Genomic DNA, 25,307 nt, shown 5'->3' with positions numbered 1-25,307 from the left:
GCCGTGCCCTGAAATGAGTATTGTCCTGCCTACTATCCTTCCCACCTCTCCCACAGTGATATTCCAACATCTACCAAACCTACACAAGGCCTGCTCCCAACCCCTTACCTCCTGTCTCATGTACCTGTAATAGACCTAGATGCAAGAACTATCCTATACATCCTCCCATCACCACCTACTCCAGTCTGATCACAAACATCACCTATCCCATCAAAGGTAGGACTACCTGTGAAATCAGTCATATGATCTACAAGCTAACCTGCAAGCACTGTGCTGCATTCTATGTGGGCATGACAACCAACAACCTGTCTGTCTGCAAAATGGCCACCGACAAACTGTGGTCAAGAAACAAGTGAATGACCCTGTTGCTGAGCACGCTGCCCAACACGACATCCTTCATTTCAATGACTGCTTCACAGCCTTTGCCATGTGGATCCTTCCCACCAGCACTAGCTTTTCTGACTTGGGTGGGAACTTCCCCTGCAATAAATCCTACCTTCCCATAATCCTCCTAGCCTCAACTTTCGTTAGTCATTGAACTCTTCCATTCAGTCCCCTTCTCTGTTCCCATTTCAGCACTACACAGCCCTCATTCCTAAATCACACTCAGTCTTTTTACTTCTCTCCTTTTGCACTACTGTCCCCTCCTCTTTGCTGCCCACCACCTAACCTCCCAACTTCACATAGCTGCCCTACCCTCTTTCCACGTCGTCCCTCCGTGCTCCCCAAAAGCAATTCACTGTCTGCCACCCCTACCCTGCTATCCCTCCCTATCCCTGCCCCAGCCTTCTCCTTACCTCAACCCAGTTGTTACTCCCATCACACATATGTGTGGATGGATGTGTGTGTGTGTGTGTGTGTGTGTGTGTGTGTGTGTGTAAGTGTATACCTGTCCTTTTCCCCCCCTAAGGTAAGTCTTTCCGCTCCCGGGATTGGAATGTCTCCTTACCCTCTCCCTTAAAACCCACATCCTTTCGTCTTTCCCTCTCCTTCCCTCTTTCCTGACAAAGCAACCGTTGGTTGCGAAAGCTTGAAATTTTGTGTGTGTGATTTTGATGAAGACCTTACTACCTGAAAGCTATGTTTGTGACAGTCTTTTTGTTGTGCCTATCTGCGACTCAGCATCTCTGATATATGGTGAGTAGCAACTTCCCTTTTCACATAATAGTCAACTAGAATAATTTCTTTTACCCCACCAAACATTGTTTTAATCTCTTCATCACCTATGAATTTAGCAAGTGTATAAATTTGTGCTATTGTGACTTAACTACGATAGTGGATTCGCTCTTCTGGGCAATGTTATTCACAAATTCCCACTATATCTCACTTCAATTTATTTATTAATTATTTAAGCTAACTTCCCAATTAAGGTTTTTAATGCTCCACAGTCTGACCCATAGAACGCCAGTTTTGTTTTCCCTCATCACAACATCCTCCTTCCTGAATAGTCCCTGGCCAAGTATCTGAATGGTGGACTGGTTTATGCAAGAGGACGGCAACACCACTGAGCCATGCAATAGAAGTACATGTCTCTGGGAAAAATAATAGCTGTAGTCTCCCCTTGCTCAGTTGTACACAATACCAACATAGCAAGACCATGTTGGCTGATGTTAAAAGACCAGATCGGTCTGTCATACATGCAATTGTCCTTGCAAGTACTGAATGGGTTTCAGCCTCTCTTCAGGAACTACATATTTTTCTGGCCTCTCCATAAGCTCACCTCCAATGTGTTTGTATCTATGGTACAGCTAGATGTGCCATAGAGACATGCAAGCCACTCAGTCTTGGAAAGATCCTTAGTTGATGGGTGGAATTTAATATTTAGAGTTCCTATGTGTGTTGCTGAAATGAATTACTCTTGCTATAAAAACCAGTGTTGCACTCCCCACATTATGGCAATCACTCAACACAGCTTGTCAATGTTGGCATTCACTTTATTTAATAACTCTAGTATGATCACAGACACACTGTGTGTAGCTTACTTCATGACAGTATGTGATTATTTCTTGTGGGGGTTTATAAAAGACTCTGTTTATGTGCCTCCATTACCAAAAACACTGAATGAACTGAGACACCGCATAACAGCAACTGTGGAATCTGTAACTCATGACATGCGCAGTGCAGTGTGGGAACAATTTGAATACAGCATTGATATAAGCTGTGCACCTCAAGGGGGGCATATTGAACACTTATGGGAAAATCACTATATAAGTTTATCAGTTTCAGAAATATAGATGTGCCAAATCAAATGATTCTTTTTGATACACCCTGTATAATAGATGTTATAATAACCCACTAGCTGTTGTTAAGAAACCAGATGGAGCAGTCAGGCCATTGCTTGATGCAAAAACGCTAAATATTATAACGGAAGGAGAGAGAGAGACAGACCGCTCATAATGGATGAGTTATTGACAAGATTTTTCAGGGGTGAAATACATTTGTACTATGGATTTAACATGTGGATATTTGCAAATTAAATTACATAAGACATCACGTGAATATACAGCATTTCTGTTTGAGGGTAAAGCTTATCAATTCAGGTACCATCATCTGGATTGAATATCTCAGTGTCAATCTTCATAACAGCTATTGATAAGACAACTGCAGATGATATGAAACACAAGATTTTGGTATACGAAGACAACATAGTAATTACATCAAAAACTTGGGAGGATCGCATATACACATTGGATTAATTAATATCTCGACTATATTTGCAGGGATATACCCTGAAACCATCTAAATCTCAATTTGATAGGACTGAAGTTAAATTTTTAGGACATGTGATAAATATGGAAGGAATACGGCCAGACCCACATAAGTTAGAGTCAATTAGTAAACGTCTGCAACAATCAAACAAAAAAAAAACAAAAAACAAAAAAAAACAGCTGTGATCATATTTAGGGATTAGGATTTAATGATATTCAGTATGGTGAGTGACACAAGAATGCACAGCCAAGTTCTTAGCTATCAGGGACAGTTTCATGTGAGCACTTTGATTGGTGCATCTTGATTTCAGCCACCCATTTCATCTCACAGCAGATGCCTCGGATTATGGCCTTGGAAACCATCTGTACCAAGAAATACGATTGTGTTTAATAGCTGAACACAAACCTACAGCATTTGCAATGCCTTATGCTCACACATACTGAAATAAATCATGGCATAACAGAAAAAGAGGCATTAGTATGTGGCAATGCAAGGGGTACCAAATTTGTTATAAAAGTCAGTATATTACTCAATGGACAGTATTTTTCAGTACATGTATTTCGTTCAGTCCAAGCAAGTGTTGATTCATGACGTCATTGTCCAGACACGAGTTGACTGTAATCTGAATCTGTTTTAGCAAACTAATAATTTCTCTCAGGTGATAAAATTTTATTGATTATGAAATACAAGTTCTTGAAGTTTATTCAAAATCAGAAATGTTTAATTAGTAATAGCATGCCATAATTTATTTGTTTAATATAAAGGTGTTTTGAATTTTGTATGCATAAAAAAAAAAATAGAATTTATGTGCAGTTTTTACTCTGAGACGAGTTATCACTTAGAGTGCTAAAAGTGCACGTGTACAGTTTGCTGACCTATGTGGTGAATTTTATTTTGTGATCTCGACCCGAATGGAGAGTAAATCCAGATTCATTTAAATTTTACGTGAGATAGACACATCACGTTATTACAAAGGAGTCATTTAGCCCATTATGGAAAACTGAAACCTGCACGCTCGATTTGAAATACGTTACATGCCAGTAGGTGATCGGGCTGTCTAGTAAATCACATACAATAGTTACAAATGCGTTTGGACCTAATGCACGAAGTTGGAAATTAATTTTGAGACAAGTGCTGATTCTGAAAAAAAAAAGAACCAAATGTTTATTCAAAATATAGAGGTCCAGTTTTAATTGAGACACATATCACCTTGTTGATTACATTGTCTGGCAACACTCTAAAGCAGCTTAATTAATTCATTAGAATGATTTGCGACCTAGTAAGGCCCCTTACACACACAAAATGTTACACAAGGTTTGCTAACCGCATGAGAGTGTTTTTCTTTCCATAAATGACAATAAACCAGCAGTTTCAAAAGTTAAATTATTTTTCTTATTTTCGTATTTTTCCATATCCCAACTGATTGGGATAGGAGGTTGTGTTGGGTTGTTTGGGGGAAGAGACCAAACACTGAGGTCATTGGTCTCTCTGTATTAGGGAAGAATGGGGAATGTAGTCAGCCGTGCCCTTTCAAAGGAACCATCCCAGCATTTGCCTGGAGCAATTTAGGGAAATCATGGAAACCAGACACGGGATTGAACCGTCATCCTCCCGAATGCGAGTCCAGTGTGGTAACCACTGCGCCACCGCGCTCGGTAAATTGTTAACTGTTGAGTAACTTCATCAATTGTCCTACACCACTACGGAACATGTGATATCGTGTCTCTTCACAAGAGATCTCAAGAAGCCGGGATAAATACGAAGAAAGGCAAGAATTTCGACCCACTGGAACGGATGAGTACTCACAGCTAACACGAGATACTTGCAGGTATGAGTAGAGTAAACATAGTGTAAGAGAACAGTTCTACGGATGGTGAAAGTATATTTTGAGTTGATATTGACATTTTAACTATGCATAAAGATATTAGGAAAAATGTACATCCGAACAAGGAGAGCACAAGATAATGCAACCCAGAGTTTGGAAGTGACAGGTGAGGGGAGTGAAAGTGGATATAATCCTCATGAGGAGGTAACTAGGGAACCAATTATGGACTAGCAATCACATAATTTGAGTGAGGAAAATCTTGGTGAAAGAGTCCCAAATGTAATAAATGTAGGACAGCAAACATAATTTAAGTGATAGTAGTATCATTGATGTGGAGGTGACAGTAGAAGCAGACCCGAGTAAAAGTAGAAATAGTAATATACAGGAGCCTATAAATACAAAAGTTACACAGGAAAGTGTTAATCTTACATCAAATGGTACAGAGCTTAAAGATGATGATGTTATTAAATTCATGGCGAGCATGCAACGTCACTTAACCGAGAATATGTGAATGTTTAAGTGATAAGTTTGATACTAAATTTGATTCCCAAACTGAAAAATTCGACACCCAAATGGGTTAACTCAATGAAAAATTTGACTACAAGTTTGAGTCACTTAAAGATAATAATAGGCAATTAAATGAGAAATTCAATAACTTAAAAGTAGAGTGGGAAGAATGATTAAATACTAAATTTAGTGAATTAGAAATAAAAGTTTCCATGGATATGACTAACCTACGGTGATTTGTCAGATAAAATCTGTAACTGTGAAAGTAGTTACTTGAAGGCTAATGTATAAATTGAGGATTTGTCTAAAAAGCTGTCAGAATTTGAAATAAACACTTGCAAGGGCATGGATAAATATTTAAAGGGCCAAACTAAAAAATTAGATGATGATCTTTCTTGAATGGATAGAAGTTAATAATAAGGAAATCGAAGAGAAAGTCAATACCACTCTCCAGTTGAAACAAGCTGAGGTAGTTAAGGGAAAACAGATGGCAAATGATGAACTTATCAAGGTATTTAGTAGTGAGTTTCAGGCTATTAAAGATAAAGTAACTGAAGAATTACCTAAGTGGCAAAGTGAAACAAATTGTAAATTGTCAGAATTAGAACAATACTCTTCACGAAATGTATTGAGTTAAGACAACTATTCCGAAGACAGGTTTAGGAGTAATAAACCCTGTAGTGAAGTAAAATGTAACTGTTGTGGGAATACACTCAATAAACTTTGTGACTGTTATGGAAATGAAAATAACACCTTTGTCCATAGTGGATACTTGTCGTCTTTAAAGGCTGAGCCAAGCATATTCAAAAGCAGACAGTTTCCTATCTTTTGACTGAAGAAGATGGCATCTATCCAAAAATCTTCATCAACAATTTTTCCTCACAGTTGATCTGAACAAGATAGAATTCAATTTATTGTGTCCAAGATCACAGGTAAAACAGCACTGTGGGCTGCAGAAGCGAGTAAGAATTGTAATACACGCGCAAAGTCTGAACAACTTTTCTTAGTGAAATACTGGCAGAGTAGCAAACAAGAGAGGCTACAAAAGATGGTGTATCAACCAGAATTTTATAATAGTAAATGAGGTTCATTAAGACAGTATTTTGAGAAAATCATTAATAAAACGAAGTACTGGAGTGATCCTATTTTCCTTAGCGAAGTGATACATATTTTGAAAGGAAGATTACCTATTCATATACGTGAGAAACTTACAAATGTCCCTGACTATGATGTGGAATCATTCCTACCTGTGGTTGATTCAATCGACATGATACTAGAAGCTGCCCGAGTATGGAATAATAATAATAATAATAATAATAATAATAATAATAATAAGGGAAAAGAATAGGCCTCCGGTATGTTCTGCCAGTCATAAAAGGCGACGAAAAGAACAAACCACTAATAGGGCTAAGCCCCCTTTTAGTGTGATTAGTTGGTTCAGGACACAACTAAAGAAGCCTCGGACAAGCGCCGTCATGGCCGGGGACGACGCTTGAACCCTATGCCCGCCCACAATGGTAACGACACTGCTAGCCAACTGGAAAATGATTTAAATCCAAATAGAGGTGTTTTGCAGGATATGCTTCCTGCAACCACCCTAGAAGGAAAACAAAGACAGAGGATGAGATGGTCAAATGAAGTTAATCAACACCTCATGTTCTGTTATTACCAAGCAACAAACCTAGGAACCAACACAACTGGATACAGATCACAAGTATACACAACATTTATTACCAGATACCCAGAATTACAATTTTTAACAGAACACCGACTAGCTGATCAGATCTGTGCAATAATCAAAAATAACAGGATACCTCAGTCAGAATTAGAAAACATCAAACAACAAGTACAACAAATATTGGAACAAAATAATGTGCAATCGGAAGAAGAAGAAAATACAGTAATGGACTCGAACATCCCAGAGCAAACAAACAAAGAACAACACACATCAATTAAACAATCACAGGAAAACGAAATCTTAAGACTGCCACCAGAACAAGTACAAATAGAACACGAAGTGACACACATGTTAGATATAGAAGAAAAATTTCAGCTGACATAGATAGAATACAAAGACACAAATACAGACATTAGACCATTCTTGCATAGACCGCCAAATAACCCACAAGTCAAAACAACAATAAAAACTATCAACACAATCATACACAACAAAATAAATGAAAACACAACTATGGTAGAGTCACAACTACTGTTTTATATAGGAGCACTCACTACACTAAATATACACACTAGGCAGAGATCAGAACCAACCAACACACAGAAGAAACCCACAAAACCAGCATGGCAACACAGGCTACAGATCAGAATAGAAAAACTGAGAAAAGACATTGGGCAGCTAACACAATTTATAAGACATCAAATGTCAGAAAAAATGAGAAAGGTTAGGTACAATCTCACAACAAGAAGCGATAGAGCAATTAGATGAAAAGAAACAGAAATAACAAGCATTCGCCAAACGACTTAGAAGATACAAAAAAAGTGAAAATAGAAGGAAACAAAACCAAACATTGAACACAAACCAAAAGAAATTTTACCAGACAATAGATAACACACACATTAAAATAGACAATCCGCCAAACATAACAGACATGGAACACTTCTGGAGCAACATATGGTCAAACCCGGTACAACATAACAGGCATGCACGGTGGGTAGAAGTAGAAACAGACACATACAAGATGATACCACAAATGCCTGAAGCGATAATTTTGCAACATGAAGTCACCTGAGAAATTAATTGTACGCACAATTGGAAAGCCCCTGGAAAAGATAAAATAGCAAATTTCAGGCTAAAGAAGTTCACCTCAACACATTCACATCTAACTAAATTATTTAACAATTACATTGCAGACCCATACACATTCCCTGATACACTTACACATGGAATAACTTATATGAAACCTAAAGATCAAGCAGACACAGCAAACCCAGCTAAATACCGCCCCATAACATGCCTACCAACAATATAAAAAATTTTAACTTCAGTCATTACACAGAAATTAATGACACAACACAGAACAAAATTATAAATGAAGAACAAAAAGTCTGTTGCAAAGGAGAACGAGGATGTAAAGAGCAACTGATAATAGATGCAGAGGTGACATATCAAGCTAAAACTAAACAAAGGTCGCTACACTACGCATACATTGATTACCGAAAAGCTTTTAATAGTGTACCCCACTCATGGATACTACAAATATTGGAAATATACAAAGTAGATCCTAAATTGATACAGTTCCTAAACATAGTAATCTACGATACAGACAAAAAATAGGAATAGATAATACAAATATTAAAGAAGAACTAAAAGAAAAATATAGGCAAAGACTAACAAAAATACTGAAAACAGAATTGACAGCAAGAAACAAAACAAAAGCTATAAATACTTATGCTATACAATATTGACCTACTCATTTTGAGTAGAGAAATGGAGTAACACAGACCTAGAAGCACTCAATACACTTACACAATCACAATGCCACAAATATAGAATACATCACATACATTCAGCAACAGAAAGATTCACATTAAGCAGAAAGGAAGGAGAAAGGGGATTTATCGACATAAAAAACCTACATTATGGACAGGTAGACAATTTAAGAAAATTCTTTCTAGAACGAGCAGAAACTAGCAAAATACACAAAGCAATCACTCATATAAATACACTGGCTACACCAGTGCAATTTCATAACCACTTCTACAACCCTTTAGATCACATAACATCAACAGATACGAAGAAAGTAAATTGGAAAAAGGAAACACTACATGGCAAGCACCCGTATCATCTAACACAGCCACACATCGATCAAGACGCATCCAACACATGGCTAAGAAAAGGCAATATATACAGTGAGAAGGAAGGATTCATGATTGCAATACAGGATCAAACAATAAACACCAGATATTACAGCAAGCATATTATTAAAGATCCCAATACCACAACAGACTTCCAGACTTTGCAAACAACAAATAGAAACAGTAGATCACATTACAAGCGGATGTACAATACTAGCAAATACAGAATACTCCAGAAGACATGACAATGTAGCAAAAATAATACATCAACAGCTTGCCTTACAACATAAACTTATAAAACAACATGTTCCCACATACAAGTATGCACCACAAAATGTACTGGAGAATGATGAATACAAATTATACTGGAACAGAACCATTATAACAGATAAAACAACACCACATAACAAACCTGATATCATACTCACCAATAAAAAGAAGAAATTAACACAACTAATCGAAATATCCATACCCAATACAACAAATATACAAAAGAAAACAGGAGAAAAAATTGAAAAATACATCCAACTGGCTGAGGAAGTCAAGGGTATGTGGCATCAGGATAAAGTTGACATTATACCAATTATACTATCAACTACAGGAGTCATACCATACAATATCCACCAGTACATAAATGCAATACAGCTACACCCAAACTTATAATACAACTACAGAAATCCGTAATTATTGATACATGTTCAATTACCCGAAAGTTCGTAAATGCAATATAACATATACCGTACAGTTAAAAGGAAGTCATGCTTGATCAAGGTCCGCATCACTTTCTACTTCTGACCAGACATAACGTCTGAGATAAGAAAGAAATAACAATAATGATAACCGAGATAGAAATACTAAACCCATACTACATGTAGGAGAACAAGCAACATCTTATGCCTATAGTAAATCCAATAATAATAATCAATATAAACGGAACACTTATTATATTAAAGAAACATATGGAAATAATAATAATCATCTGAATCAGATTAGTACAGGAAAACCAAATCGCAAAAGCAGACAGAATAATTCGTATAATCAATATGGTAATTCACGCAGACGTGATATACCACATCACAGTGTCTAGCTCCAATATAAATACACCTCCACTAATATTTTGTGCAAATGGCATAACAGTGAATTGGTAATTTCTGCCCATAAAAATAAAAGCAGTGTGCTTTCAAGATTCAACAGAGATTTTCGTTTGGCAGTATGAACTTGTCATATCAAGGGATGTCAAGAAGCGGGCACCATAGAATTTCTGAATGAACTCATCCAAATTCTCAGGTCTTGTCTGTACCGGTATGATTATCTTGTTTATCTCCCTGGCATCTAGAACTAATTTGATGTCACCATTCGCTTTGAGGACTGCCAAAAGAGGGCTACAATATTTAGAATGAGAGAGCTCTATAATTCCCCGCTCTTAACATTTTGTTAATTTCTTTCTTGAATGCCTGTCTCTTTGACCAAGGAACAGAATAGGAAGTGTGACAAAAAGATTAATGTGGATAGATCTTAATGTCATATTTTTTTATTTATTTAATCATATGACTAGGGCCCCTTGTCGGGCAGACTGTTCGCTGGGTGCCAGTCTTTCAATTTGATGCCACTCCAGCAACCTGCAGTTGATGAGGAAGATGATGAAGACAGCAATACTTGACAATCCGTACTTAACAAGCAACACAAATCTTCTTGTTGACTTGCAGATAGGTATTCGGATTCGGAGATTTTCTCCTGAAGTGTAACTTGACTTATTTCTTATCCAGTATATTCAATATAGAAAATATCACCAACTAAATTACAATCAGTACCAATATAGCTAACCATTAACTTAATGCAATACTGATCCAGGACTATTTTGCCCTTTATCATACAGACTGTCAAAATGTCACCTTCAAAGTCCAAGTTATACGTTCCTTCTTTTAAATTGATGACTTACACAAAAAAATCTAGACCCCAAACACAAGGTATGGTCATTCTTGGAACAATCAAGAAGGTACTTTCTATTGAAGCCCCCCGCATTATAAGGTTGACTCGTGCCTGCTTTGAGACCTTTTGCACTTTTGCACTGAATGCTCCAGATACAGTACATCCAGTCACAGGAAAGGTAAGCACTTATGCTCCTCAACTAGTTTGTTTAAAACAATCTTGCATCATTACGCTTATAGGTGCTCCAGTATCAATCAAAATTTCAACATCAATACCATTTATTACTGCTTGCCAAATTCATCCACACTTATTGGAAATGTAAGGTGTTTCTTCAGTCAGTTCCTCCCTTAGATCCAAATCATCATCATACCTCTGTACATTCACTTTAAAATGGTGCCTACCCTCCTCATCCTCTCCAGTCATCCTAGGAAGGCTTTCAGTGACCAGTTCTAATTTAATCTTTCGATAGATGTCATATTCAGTGGTTCATGTACTTCAACAATACATACTGTATGGTCGGAATTTGGTAGTTGTTCCGTTCGCCACTTTTTTATTGCTCCGTTACCAAGTGGTATCGGTCCTTGTGGTGGTTGTTCTTGTTGAGTTACATTTGCATCTACCCATCAAACTTCAGGTGTCAAAGGATCTTTCCAAGGTTGTATACTATCAGGAGTGTCGTATCACATCTGTGTGAATTACCATATTGATTATTCGAATCATTCTGAGCAGAGATGTCAGTCTGTACTTCCACCTTGACTCACATCTGTGCCCAAACTCTTTGCCCTTACATATGTCTGTTTGTGTCTGTATATGTGCGGATATATATATATGTCTGCTTGTGTCTGTGTATGTGCGGATGGATATGTGTGTGTGTGTGCGAGTGTACACCTGTCCCTTTTTTTCCCCTAAGGGAAGTCTTTCCGCTCCCGGGATTGGAATGACTCCTTACCCTCTCCCTTAAAACCCACACCCTTTCATTTTTCCCTCTCCTTCCTTCCTTCCTGACGAAGCAACTGCCAGTTGCGAAAGCTCGTAATTCTGTGTGTGTGTTTGTGTGTTTTGTTCATGTGCCTGTCTGCCGGCGCTTTCCCGCTTGGTAAGTCTTGGTATATATATATATATATATATATATATATATATATATATATATATATATATATATATATTAAAAATAAAGATTCCAAGACTTACCAAGCGGGAAAGCGCCGGCAGACAGGCACATGAACAAAACACACAAACACACACACAGAATTACAAGCTTTCGCAACTGGCAGTTGCTTCGTCAGGAAGGAAGGAAGGAGAGGGAAAAATGAAAGGGTGTGGGTTTTAAGGGAGAGGGTAAGGAGTCATTCCAATCCCGGGAGCGGAAAGACTTCCCTTAGGGGAAAAAAAAGGACAGGTATACACTCGCACACACACACACACACATATCCATCCGCCAGTTGCGAAAGCTCGTAATTCTGTGTGTGTGTTTGTGTGTTTTGTTCATGTGCCTGTCTGCCGGCGCTTTCCCGCTTGGTAAGTCTTGGAATCTTTATTTTTAATATATTTTTCCCATGTGGAAGTTTCTTTCTGTTTTATATATATATATATATATATATACCCCTTTTTTTCCCCCTAAGGTAAGTCTTTCCGCTCCCGGGATTGGAATGACTCTTTACCGTCTCCCTTAAAACCTGCATATTTTTGCCTTTCCCTCTCCTTCCCTCTTTCCTGATGAAGCAACCCTGGGTTGAGAAAGCTAGAAATTTTTGTGTGTGTTTGTTATTGTCTCTATCAACGAACCAGCACTATATGTGATGTATGGCAAGGATGATTCTGAAGACTGGCTAAAGAGATGGCCACAAATTGAAGGAGACAATCTAACTAAGGAGGACATCTCAAAGAAAGTTTACTTAAATCTACAACATCAAGCACAATTACAAAAAGTAAAATTTGATAAAAATGTAAAGAAGGTAATAACCTATGCTGTTGGAGAAGAAATATTGATGAGAAACCATCCAAAGACCTTGATAAAGATAAAGTTAAATAAGAAATGGCAATATTTATATACTGAATCATAAAGAATAATGCAAATTCACCATTAAGGAAGTTATATATTTGCTGACCATAATTCAGATGTGATAAAAGGTTTATTCCACCACATAGAGACAAAGAAATATTATCAATGAGAAGGTATGTACCATTTATGAAGAGAAAATGAAGGAAAAGAGAATAAGAAGAGTATTTATTAACAGGACACTGCATTAGACCTGAACAGGATGAGCTACAAGATGTATAATTTTGTTCATTATTTTATATATAGTTAAGAGGATTATTTTATTCAGTTATTATTAAATACAATGTATGTGTTATGGTAAACATACCACAATAATATAATTTAAGAAGATTAACATGAAAAAGTTTGCAGAAAAGATAATTTCTGAAAAGAGAAAGAATCAGTTAATAGATTGAAGAACAAGAGAAAGCACGATTAACTGATGCCAAGATTGTTAGTTAAGTTTAAAAGAATGCTACCATAGAGGCTTTAGTATTTTATGTTTATGAATTGTTGAAGGAATTTTATATGTATTAATGGTAGAAAGTATATTTCATGTATGTGTAACGGGCACGATCAAAGCTAAAGGAAATAAGAGAAAGTAATGAAAAGGAAGCTGATGTGTAATTGTCTAATCGACATTATAATCTGGAAAACATAATAAGGAGAAAACCATGTGTTGAAGACAATGACAGTATGATACAAAACATATGGAAATAATTATTTGAATTTCGAACTGATAACCATTATGGTAAGGAAAATGAATACAATCTCGTAAAGGTACGATGGTAGGAAGGTGGAAAGACTATTGTGTAATATAAACTGAGGACAATTATGTGACAAAAAAATCTTCAATATTGGATGACCATATATATCACAAAAAAAAGTGCACCAAAAGAAGCACAGGTGAACAATACTCTCAGTATTTATGATGAAAACGCAAATCTGCATAATAAGGAGAAAACACATAAGCAAATCTGTAGCACGCTTTTATAACAATAAACCAGCACCTGACAGTTAATGAATGAAACCTCTTAAACACAGAAGTATATCACGATACACACATCGATGAGAATATTCCCAACCTGCAGTAAGCAACTTCAAGCCATGAAACAGACAACAAATGCTGTAGTCCAAATTTCAAGGAAATAATCTTTATTAAACAAATTATGAAACACATTCACCAAATAACTGGAAATTTTTCTGTTAACAAACCAATATCAGGCAAAGACACAACACTTGCTCCAGAGAGAATAGCAAAACACACAGTGGAGAAGCAGAGATGATGTTACCAGCTGATATGTCATTTGACCCAACACTGCATGCAACTCATTCAAAAAGCCTTAAAGCAAGAAAGAAGAAGATGACTGAGCCGACTATAGCTGCGTACGGCTCGGCGGAGGTTGCAGTTCTATCCATTTTCTATGGAACTGGCTGCAATCCCTGCCTTATGCAGCCAGTTGAAAGGGCCTCTCACCAAATAGTGAAGTGTTGTGAGTGTGTTGTGTAGTGAGTGTGAAGTGCTTCATGTCAGAAAATGAAATTCGAACAAATTCATTGACTTTTGGAGATTCATTTAAACGGGCAATTTCTGTTAGGCCCCCACTTGCAATTATTCACATAAAATTTGATGTAAAGGGTATGAATCTTGGGATGGCTGAACTAAGGTATAACAACACAGTACAAACCCTAGCACACTCCAGTGAATCCTGTAAAATCTTCAATCTTATCGTGACAGTACAGATTGGGAGGGGGGGGGGGGGGGGGGCAGTGTAGTGATGCAGGGGGTACCAAATTTGTTATAAAAGTCAGTAAATTACACAATGGACAGTATTTTTCAGTACAGGTATTTCATTCATTCCAAGCAAGTGTTGATTCGTGACATCATCATCCAGACATGAGTTGACCGTAATCTGAATCTGTTTTAGCAAACTAATTATTTCTCTCAGGCAATAAAATTTTATTGATTATGAAATACGAGTTCTTGAAGTTTATTCAGAACTGGAAATGTTTAATTAGTAATTACATGTCATAATTTATTTGTTTAATATAAAGGTGTTTTGAATTTTGTATGCATAAAAAAAGTGAATTTATGTGGAGCTTTTACTCTGAGATGAGTTATCACTTAAAGTGCTTAAAGTGTGTGTGTACAGTTCGCAGCCCTATATGGTGAGTTTTATTTTGTGATCTTAACCCCAATGGAGAGTAAATCCAGTTTCATTTAAACTTTAAATGGGATAGACACATCACAAAATGGGGACAAGATAAATATAATGGTAAAAAAAAAACACCATGATCCCAAAACACAAAATGAACAAAAAGAAAAAAAATTACAACATTGCACTACACCAACAAAATCTGCAGGAATCGGACACTTCCCTTGAACTATATAGGTCAACCACAGGTGACGATACCAAAACACCAACACCTACAAAAATGGGAATCAGTCATTTCCGGTGACCTATATATGTCAACCACAACTTTTGATACTAAAAAACCAACACCTACAACTACAAAAAATAAAACCAAAGCCACAACCTCAAAAATCCACAAATCAAACGTCCCTACATAAATTAAAACAGATTTAATACTCCCTAAATACATAAAACATCACAACTCGAGGGGGGAGAAAAAACAATTACTTACTACCAGCACACACACACACACACACACACACACACACACACACACACACACACACGCATTAAACATCTTACCACACTGCAAACAACAAGCCAACAACACCTAACAAAAACGCCAAACACATAAACAAAAAAATTGATAACCCACTGCAAAAACTTCCAAACCTTATGTTTGGAATTACAAACACTGCTGCCAACAATTTCACACATCCAACACCAAGTCTCAAATAAACCCAATACAACACATTACAATCACCATTATACACACACCTTACCAGAGGGCACCATGAAACAAGACATCTACAAACACAACCAAAACAAACACCATGCCATTATGACATCACATGCCACAACACCTTTACGTCACAGGACAAAGCAGATGGGTGAAATCGGACGTATCCATTCACCCGATGATGTCATGGGTCAAAGCAGACGGGTGGACTTGGACACTTCTGTATTCCCATATCATGTTATTACAAAAGAGTCTCATGTAGCCCATTAGGGAAAACTGAAACCTGCATGCTCAATTTGAAATACATTACATGCCAGTGCATGATTGAGCTGTCCATTAAATTGCATACAATAGTTACAAATGGGTTGGACTTAATGCACAAAGTTGGAAAATAATTGAGGCACGTATCACCTAGTTGGTTACGTTGCCTAGCAACACTGTAAAGCAGCTTAAACTTTGCTGGCCACATAAGAGTGTTTTTCTTTCCATAAAGGCCAATATAGTGGCAGTTTAAAAACTGTTGTGTAACTTCATTGATTGTCCTACACCACTATGGAACTTCTTATATTGTGTCTCTTCACAAGAGATCTCAAGAAGCCGGGATAAATAATAAGAAGAAAAAGACTAAAGAAGAGGCATCGGAATAAGCAGTAGTATGGACTTCTAAAAAGTGTTAACACCTATTAGTAGGATGTGAGACCATCATCCACAGGGATCACACATCATTAATACTACTCTCAAAAAATAGTTGCTACACAGTAGTCTCACTAGGTGCATATTCTTCTTGCAGGAATTCATAAGTTATGTCAAAGGCAATGACGATATAGTACTGGGTGCATTTTCCGTCTTCCAATAGATTTATGGCCACAATAAGACATCAGAGAACATGGCACTTTTGCAATATATTTTTTAGAAACAAACAGTTTAGATAGGGGTCTTATAAATTTTTGCAATGCAGAGGTCAAACACTACTTAAAGAACGGATAGAAAGTGTGTGTGATGAGTTAAAATACCACACTGAAGCTTTACAGAGGGATACTGTATCATAAAATTCACATGTCAAGTGACTGGTTGCTCTGTATTCCCTACAACCATATAGAATTCATAACATGGTACATAGATCTTGGGTATGGTCACTTTGGCACTAAGAAATAACCATCACAATAGAGAGTATTATTACTTTGAAAATAAGTGCCAAAGGGATAAAAAAAAAAATTGCAACAGTGTGAGACACGTCAGAAGGTGACAAAACTGCACAACTTGCTTCATCCCATAATACCCAATGAGTTATGAGATTTAGTGGACTCCTATGGTCCACTGCCTCTGCAATAGGGTGGTATGGCGTAAATTTTTGTCATTTTGGAATGCTGGTCAAAATTAATTCAATTGTAGCCCTTCAGAAAAGTTATGACTCATAATGTCATACAAAAGATGAGAGATCATTATATAAAACAAGTAGGGAGATGAAAACATTTATTGCCGGATAGTGGTACACAATTTATGGCACGACTTCCTAACATGGGAAAAAATCAATCATGTCCTCATACCGCAGTACCACACACAAGCTAACCCCACCAAATGCGTGATGCAGGAATTAGGAAGCTTATGCTGAACATACTGTGCTGGTAAACATTTCAATTGGATGAAGGTGGTAAGTGATTTTGAAGGAATTATGAACTAACTCATCCATTTGTTTACCGTGGTAGCACCCAAAGAGATTTTAGGCAAGCAAAGTGTAGGTGAACCTTTTTTTTTAAATATATCAACTGGCCTGAAGCAGTATCACAATCAAATATTAAAGAGACAGTAATTAAAACAGGTAACAAGAGAAAAAAAAATATGGGAAGAGAGTGCCCCAATAGTGTACAAATTAGGGGACATGACATTAGTAAAGAAGCATAGTCGAAGTTCATAGACTGAAGGACTAACATCCAAGTTTCAATGTCTCTACAAAATACCATAAGCAGTAACATGTATACCTCATCTGAAAGCAACCGTGCTAACGGCCTAATTACAAGGAAAGAAAAAGTGATGTTTAACAGGCAAGATTTTAATCCTTTGTAGTCAGTCAGGAATAAATTCTTCACTGTATTATGTTCAAATTTAAGGCAAAGTGGGATTCAATGAAACCTCACAACCATTTTTCAGGTTAGTATGATATCAAAGGCAAGGGAGCACTCAACACTAGTCTGTATGTAAAGCAGTGAAGAGATGAATTACAAAAATTAAATAGCAATCAATTGATGAACAGAATATGTGTTGAATGGAAAGGCAACTATGAAAGTGATAGTTAATATCAACCTGTGAGGAACTTGTTAAAGAATAATTAAGTATTTACATTACAGTTACTATTAAAAATAGTTATTAAGTGTTCAGTACGATGTTCTTTTAAGATTTGAAATGTCTACATTTCTTTTTCTTCTTCTTTTTTTCCCCCATCTTTTGCATGGACAGGATGTATTACTTAAGATTGCATTGTCTATTCAAGCAATTTAGATTAAAGATACGTGGCACTGCTGTTAAATACAACACGTGAAGGAATCTTTAGTAGATAAAGAGGTGTAATCCAAATCAGCCCATCAGAAATGATATCTCATCGTTTCTACCTGATGTTTGGCACAGTTCAAACTTGGTGGACATAACATTTTTGATAAGAATAATAATGGTGACAGATGTGGTTAACATAAGGGACCCATCAGATGTGTGACATAGGTATGACAGTACATGGATGTGTACTAGAACAGAGAGAATGCTATGAAGTGATATCCTCTGTTATCATCATCATGTAGGCAAGCAGATACAATCATGCATCCTTGAGGGGCAGCAGATGTAAGAGTACAAATGCAGTGGTCCATGGCAGTTGGTGATATGCACTCTTATCGCTGATATGAAATTGCAAGATTGTGAGAGTTGGTGTTCGTAAAAATATATACAAGGCTGAGAACTGAATTGCAAAAGACTAGTTTGAAGTTCTAATAGTACAAGTGAGAGGAAATTAGGTTCTGTATGGATTGGTGTGGTGATTTATGTTGGAGATATTCCAGGGGCACCAGGCAGATGCTTGTGATGTCAAAGCAGGCAGGGACTCAAAGTTTGCAAAGCAATGCAGTGGGCCATGGAGCTTCATCTATGGCAAAGTTCTGTCATTATGGGACTTGGGAGATCTATATATAACGCAGAACTAAATTCGACTAGAAACCATAATGAAAGTTTGTTCACCTGTTAGAAATTATTGCCAATGTGAAATTAAAATGTTTTGTAATTGGGATACTAAACTCTGTTTGTTAACCTATGAGCACCTGCTATTACATAATGGTAGTCATTTCACACAAAAAATCTGATGGAAGGTGGAGCCCTCTGAAATGAGTGAGAAGATCACTTCAAGATGGAGAGAACCATTGCAGAATAATTAACTGAACAAGAAAATAAGTACATGTGTGGAAAGTAAACACCAAACATTGCTGTTATGGAAGCATTAGCTCTTTCTGAGGAGTAGGAATCTGGAAGTTATTGAAATATGGTGAGCATGTAAACATATAGGTATAAAGTAGATCAAGAAGTAATGCCTCCTTTTCCATAAGAAATGTAATAATGAACACAGAGCAGTGGAATTACTATACATCTGAGCTGTCCTCTGCACAACAGTACCATTCAACATAGTTACCATGCATTTGTTTACATTTGTACCTTCACTGAACCCAGGTATCAAAAGCAGTTAATTTTAAAGCTGTTTTAGAGTCTTCCATAAAGAAAGTCTACAGGGAGGTTTTAATGGACATCAGCAATGTACAGCACTGGGTGAAGAAGTTTCGTAACGGGAAAAAGACATTGCAGATTAACTGCACAGCAGCCAGCTGATAACATATGCCACAGGTGCCAATTGAGGACATGCTGATGAAGTCATTCAAGAAGACAATTAGCATTCACAATCAACAGCAAAATCTTTGTAACCACACTTAAGAATCTTAAAAGGGCAATATGAAAGAAGAGATTGCCAAACAACTTTCATGCCAGCAAGCTCCATCTTGATAATGCAGCCCTCCCCCTCTCCACACACACACACACACACATACACACACACACACACACACACACACACACACACACACACACACACACACACACAAGCACACATCCTTTTTCACAACCCGAGTGATTGCAAAAATGGGCTGGTCAGTGGTGCCTCATGCACCCTGCAGCCCTGATTTGGCCCAACTAACTTCTATCTGTTTGGACCTATGAAAGACAACCTCTGTGGTTACAGGCTCAATGCTTTGGTCAAGATTAAAACACCTTTAAAATCATGGGTCAAGAAGCAAAACCCTGAATTTCTGCCAAACTGGTTTTGATACCTGATTTAAATGATATAAATGTGTACAAATGCATGGTGACTATGTTCAATCATAGTGCTGTGCAGTGGACAGTTCAGGCTATGGTATGTACTAATTGCACTATTGTATGTGAACTATTAAGTTTTTCATGACATGGGGCATAACTTTTTGATCCATCCTCTTATTAAAACAATTATTTACAATACCTCTCCTAATATATATATACAGATGATGTAACTACTAAACGAAAACATTGGTATGTTGATAGAGACACTAACAAACACAAACACACACACAAAATTCAAGCTTTCGTGACGCACGGTTGCTTCATCAGTAAAGAGAGAAGGAGAGGGAAAGACGAAAGGATGTGGGTTTTAAGGGAGAGGGTAAGGAGTCATTCCAATCCCAAGACTTACCTTAGGGGGAAAAAAAGAACAGATATACACTTGCACACACCCACATATCCATCCGCACATACACAGACAAAGGCAGACATATGTAAAGGCAAAGAGGTTGGGCAGAGATGTCAGTCGAAGCAGAAGTACAGAGGCAAAGATGTTGTTGAATGACAAGTGATGTACGAGGGGCAGCAACTTGAAATAAGCGGAGGTTGAGGCCTGGTGGGTAATTGGAAGTTGCCGCCCCTCGTACATCACTTCTCATTCAACAAAATCTTGCCTCTGTACTTCCACTTCCACCTCAACTGACATTTCTGCCCAACCTCTTTACCTTTACATATGTCTGCCTGTGTCTGTATATGTGCGGATGGATATGTGTGTGTGTGTGTGTGTGTGTGTGTGTGTGTGTGTGTGTGCGCGAGTGTATACCTGTCCTTTCTTCCCCCTAAGGTAAGTCTTGGGACTGGAATGACTCCTTACCCTCTCCCTTAAAACCCACATCCTTTCGTCTTTCCCTTTCCTTCCCTCTTACCTGATGAAGCAACCTTGGGTTGCAAAAGCTTGAAATTTGTGTGTGTGTGTTTTTTATTGTGTCTATCTACCAGCACTTTCTCGTTTGGTAAGTCACAGCATTTTTGTTTTTTATATATATTTTCCCCATGTGGAATGTTTCTGTTTTTTAAAATGTGAATCAAAAAGAATGAGTCGAATGACAAAGGTGCTGCTTATTTGCATCCTGTAATTGTAAGGACACCAATAATCAGAAGGCAGCAATGTGTGGAGATTTTATCTTCATCCATTCAAGACATTTCAATCTACTGTTCTGACTAAAATATGAACCCTACAGTACAAATGTACATGTTATTTCACAGTGTGAATTTACCACTCACCAAATATACACTAATTTCCTGTTACTCATAAGGCCACAACTGCAGAATACGCTGTTAGGTGAAGTCTGCTTGAATCCAAGGTAAAACATTAACACTAGTCAGCAGAATCAAATATGTATGGTAGTGCTGTTGTCTACAATTCTACTTCTGATGAAATCAGTGAGACAGTACAACAGTAAAATGATCTGCATAATTTTAAAAAGGTTTAAGGTCAATGAATGTATTCAAGATATCTTTCCTAATTGAGCACGATTACAAAATGCTATCAAATTTAGAAGAGGTCAAATATTTTAACTAACTGTTTCTTCACATTTTGTTTAGCCCTGTTATATAGGGGTGTGGACAGTAGAAGGTTTTAGCTTTCCTCATGCAAGATACTGTAGCTGCACAGGAATGTGGACAGAGAAGCCTGTACCTAGCATACAGACTAAGAAGGTGAGGAGTGAGGTAATAAGTGCCACCAAACCCCTGCGATGCTGGGAACCTACCTGCAAAATGATGGCTATTGATTTACATTTGTTCTACAGTGGTGAAGCAAGTGGTTAAATATTTTTGTATCAAGGAAACCTAAGAATAATCTAACACAGTACAGTGAAATGACAGTCATATTCAGTAATAAAAATAACTACTGCACTGTCTTTTTGTACACAAGTTGGCAATCCCAAAGCATGTACACTATTTGTCCAATGACTTCTGGCGATTCTGAATTAGAGAGCCCAGAACTAAAGATACTGTGAACAAATAGTAAGCCTTGCTCTGGCTGGCAGTACTTTGTAACGACGACAGAGAACACAGGTGATGCAAGGAAAATAGTGACAGAAATTCACTATAGTGATCATCTTTGTAAGGAAAGGAGTGTTTCTGTGCCTCAGTGGTAGTGGTACAAACAGTAGTTAATGACTGACTGTTTCTTATAAAAGAGATTTTTCATTGGACACTGATTTTGCTTGCAGAATGAAACTGAAGCAAGAGTGAAAAATGGTACTAGATCATATTGCAAAAGCTCAACCAATGTGCACTTCACGATATTTAGAATTCTGTCAATAAAGGAAACAAATTCCACAATTCTGTGAACATGTTTGGATTCTGTATTCCAATTTCCATCAAGATTGCACCTTTAATTTATTTAATTCCAGTTACGTATCGTGATGTCATATACACTCACCATCAGAAACAAATTGAAGACAGTGTCCAATACCTAGTCTCAACTCACTTGTTTCTGACACAGACCTTACTCATTTTGACTTGAGACTGTTTGTAAAACTGCCACAAGTGCTGAGAAGTACTGTTAACAAAACAGACTTCCCAGTGATGTGCTTTGAATATTATGAGCCTGTGAAAATGAAGGGAGAGGTTACAATACCATAAAGACGATGTCCAAATGCTTGTTCCTTTTCATAGATGACATGGTGTGCCAATTACACCACTGCAAAATAAATATTGGATGGTACAAGCAAGTTTATTATGCCAGTTTTTGCCAGTGTTTTCAAATAATGAAAAGATCACTGTTCTAAAACAAAACCAGGTCAAGGTGTTGTGTTTCCCATGCACTGGGTTGGGATTTTTTGCACTGAGAATGAGTTTGAATGTTCAACAAAATTCAGTGAGGCTACATTCAATGAAGATGTTCTTATTTGTTTAAAATTACAAATAATGCAGTTTCCATAAACATAAATGTGTGTAAGTATATGCAGATGCTCATGGGCATTACAATGAGAAAATGAAGAATGATCTAAAGGAAATAGGTTTAAAAACAAACTGTTATAAATTTTTGACATGCTCTGCATTCTTGATTTTGATGTCCAATATTTTCAGCAAATGCTACTGGTAACAACAGATCTGCTAGAATGTAGCAGCAAAGAAATACTTTCACCATATTTCTTGAACTAAGATGAAGAGTATATTACCATTTAACATATCATGTTACAATACACTTCACTTCATAAATTTAAAGTATCTTTTTTACGGATGTAAAAGCCTTCAAATGAAGATGTGAGCTAAGACTTTAATGGTATTTATAATGCCAATACTAGGTACTTACTGTAAAAGCAGATTACCTTCTGAAAACAAAAGTTTACAATATCTAAATGTAGGCATTCCCCGGCAAATAAGCTTTTATAAGTCCTGTTGTTATTGTGTGTCACATCCTGTCATCTTCTGACAAAATGATTGCTCATAAAATCTCATCACTCATAAATACAGCTGTTATTCATCAAATTTTTATGATTTTTACAAAACAAGCGTCATAGATGGTACACATACATCCCACTGACTAACCATATTGTTTTCCAAGTTTGCTATTTTCAACATAATGTCACATTTTCTACTTCACCAAATACAGATGTGCAAACATAACATTTAACTGATTTATTTTTTCTTCTTACATTTTCTCGAAATCATGATGCATGCGTAGTAGGTGCACATCAACAGAAATATTTTACAAAAAAAAAGGAAAATTGTGAAACTCTATGCCACAGTTAGTTACAACAGTTATCTTGTGCAACAGAGCTGGATAGTTTCTCCACTTATCACAGCATATAATAATTCAGAATTTTACGTAATGTCTCTATATATCCAGCAAAACCAATACAAATATGCATGCACCAGCTGTTGCAGAACTCTTAAAGATACAAGAACCTTTTCTACAAGTCAACTGCCGGTTTTTTTTTTTTTTAAAAAAGAAAGAGGATACATCACTTCTACAGTGAAGCTAAATTTTGTGTCCAAACATTTTTTTAAATAATTTTCCATGCATTTAAAAAGAAATAACTTACCAAATGAAAGAAATATCCATAGAAATTGTACAAAAGAGGGGAAAAAGAGCCATTTAACATTACATGTACACACCAAATTTTTCATAATTAGCTCAGCTAACAACAACTTTAAGGTAGCTTTCAATAAGAGAAAAGGTACTGTCTGTTACAATGTATTTTCATTAGTGTTAAGAAAATGTATATTTGCAAAGAAATGGATTGAACAAATTTTGTTGTAAGACAATGCTACTGAGTTAGTCTATAACAATGTAGCAGTATCAGAAACTGGAACATACAAACAGTGTTAATAATCTGTACAAAAAGCTTAATTTACTCTAAACTACAAAATAATATAATTAGCTTGCAATTTATAGTCGGCAGTATTTGTTTGGCTGCAGCAGGAATTATTTCAAAAATGATGTATAAGTGAGACAGTGTGACTTCATTTGAATAAAAGTTTACATGAAACATGGAAAACAGAATATTCTGAAATGACTGTTATGTAATTGTTTCAAAATAAACATAAAAATACAGAGGTCACGCTTCTATGGTAGCCACAATGCTATGGTGGTGTAGTGGTTAGCACAACGACCTATCAAGTAGAAGACACCAATTTCATGACTGCAATAGAATTTTTGGGCAATGCTGTGTCACAAGTCATTGTTAATGGTAGATCAAATGAGAAAATTCCCATCAACAGATAGGTCAGACAAGGTTGTCTGTTACTACAGTGTCCTACACAATAGCTTGAGATCCTCTCATTCACATCATATGTTGTGAGTGCCAAGGACTTTCAATAGGAAATAAAAGGCTCACATCCAGAGCTTATGGTGATGACTTGGGTGTTTTCAATAAAAGTTCACGAGATGTTGACATCTTACATAATATCCTCTGATGGTACAAAAAAGCTACTGGTGCTATTGTTAACCCTAAAAAGAATGTGATGTTGCAAACTGCAAATAATAAATGGAATATACAGCAGAATTGATTTAATGCCAAAAATTAACACCAAATGTTAGGTGTCATTATGGAAAATACCCACAAAGAATGGAGGCTCTCAATTGGTGAACAACACTACATAAAATAAGAGTGACAGTAAAAATCCATGCAGGTAGAAATTTAACAATGACAGAAAAAATGAAGCGGAGCAATCTGCAAATACTCACAAAATACAAGAGAACAGTGAGAGAGAAACTGAAAAGCACCAAGGATGTGCAGTTCTCATATAAAATATGCT

General features: G+C 36.8%; 1 protein-coding gene across 4 annotated transcripts in view; it reads right to left on the bottom strand.

Annotated features, from left to right (window-relative positions):
* LOC126354514 (5'-nucleotidase domain-containing protein 3) overlaps nucleotides 1-25,307 on the bottom strand; it is a 189,415-nt gene that overhangs the window by 12,501 nt on the left and 151,607 nt on the right. Inside the window, exon 9 of one of the 4 annotated variants that reach the window (XM_050004242.1) lies at nucleotides 7,788-7,822. The exons of the other annotated variants lie outside the window; for them this stretch is intronic. Within the exon in view, the coding sequence (XP_049860199.1) occupies nucleotides 7,788-7,822 (35 nt within the window). The remainder of the gene's footprint in view (nucleotides 1-7,787; nucleotides 7,823-25,307) is intronic. 4 annotated transcript variants of the gene reach the window in all.

Source organism: Schistocerca gregaria, chromosome 1, assembly GCF_023897955.1.
Source record: "Schistocerca gregaria isolate iqSchGreg1 chromosome 1, iqSchGreg1.2, whole genome shotgun sequence".
In the NCBI taxonomy this organism is placed as follows: domain Eukaryota; kingdom Metazoa; phylum Arthropoda; class Insecta; order Orthoptera; family Acrididae; genus Schistocerca; species Schistocerca gregaria.
The sequence above is the reverse complement of the archived record's forward strand: the minus strand, read 5'-3'. Positions and strand labels throughout refer to the sequence as shown.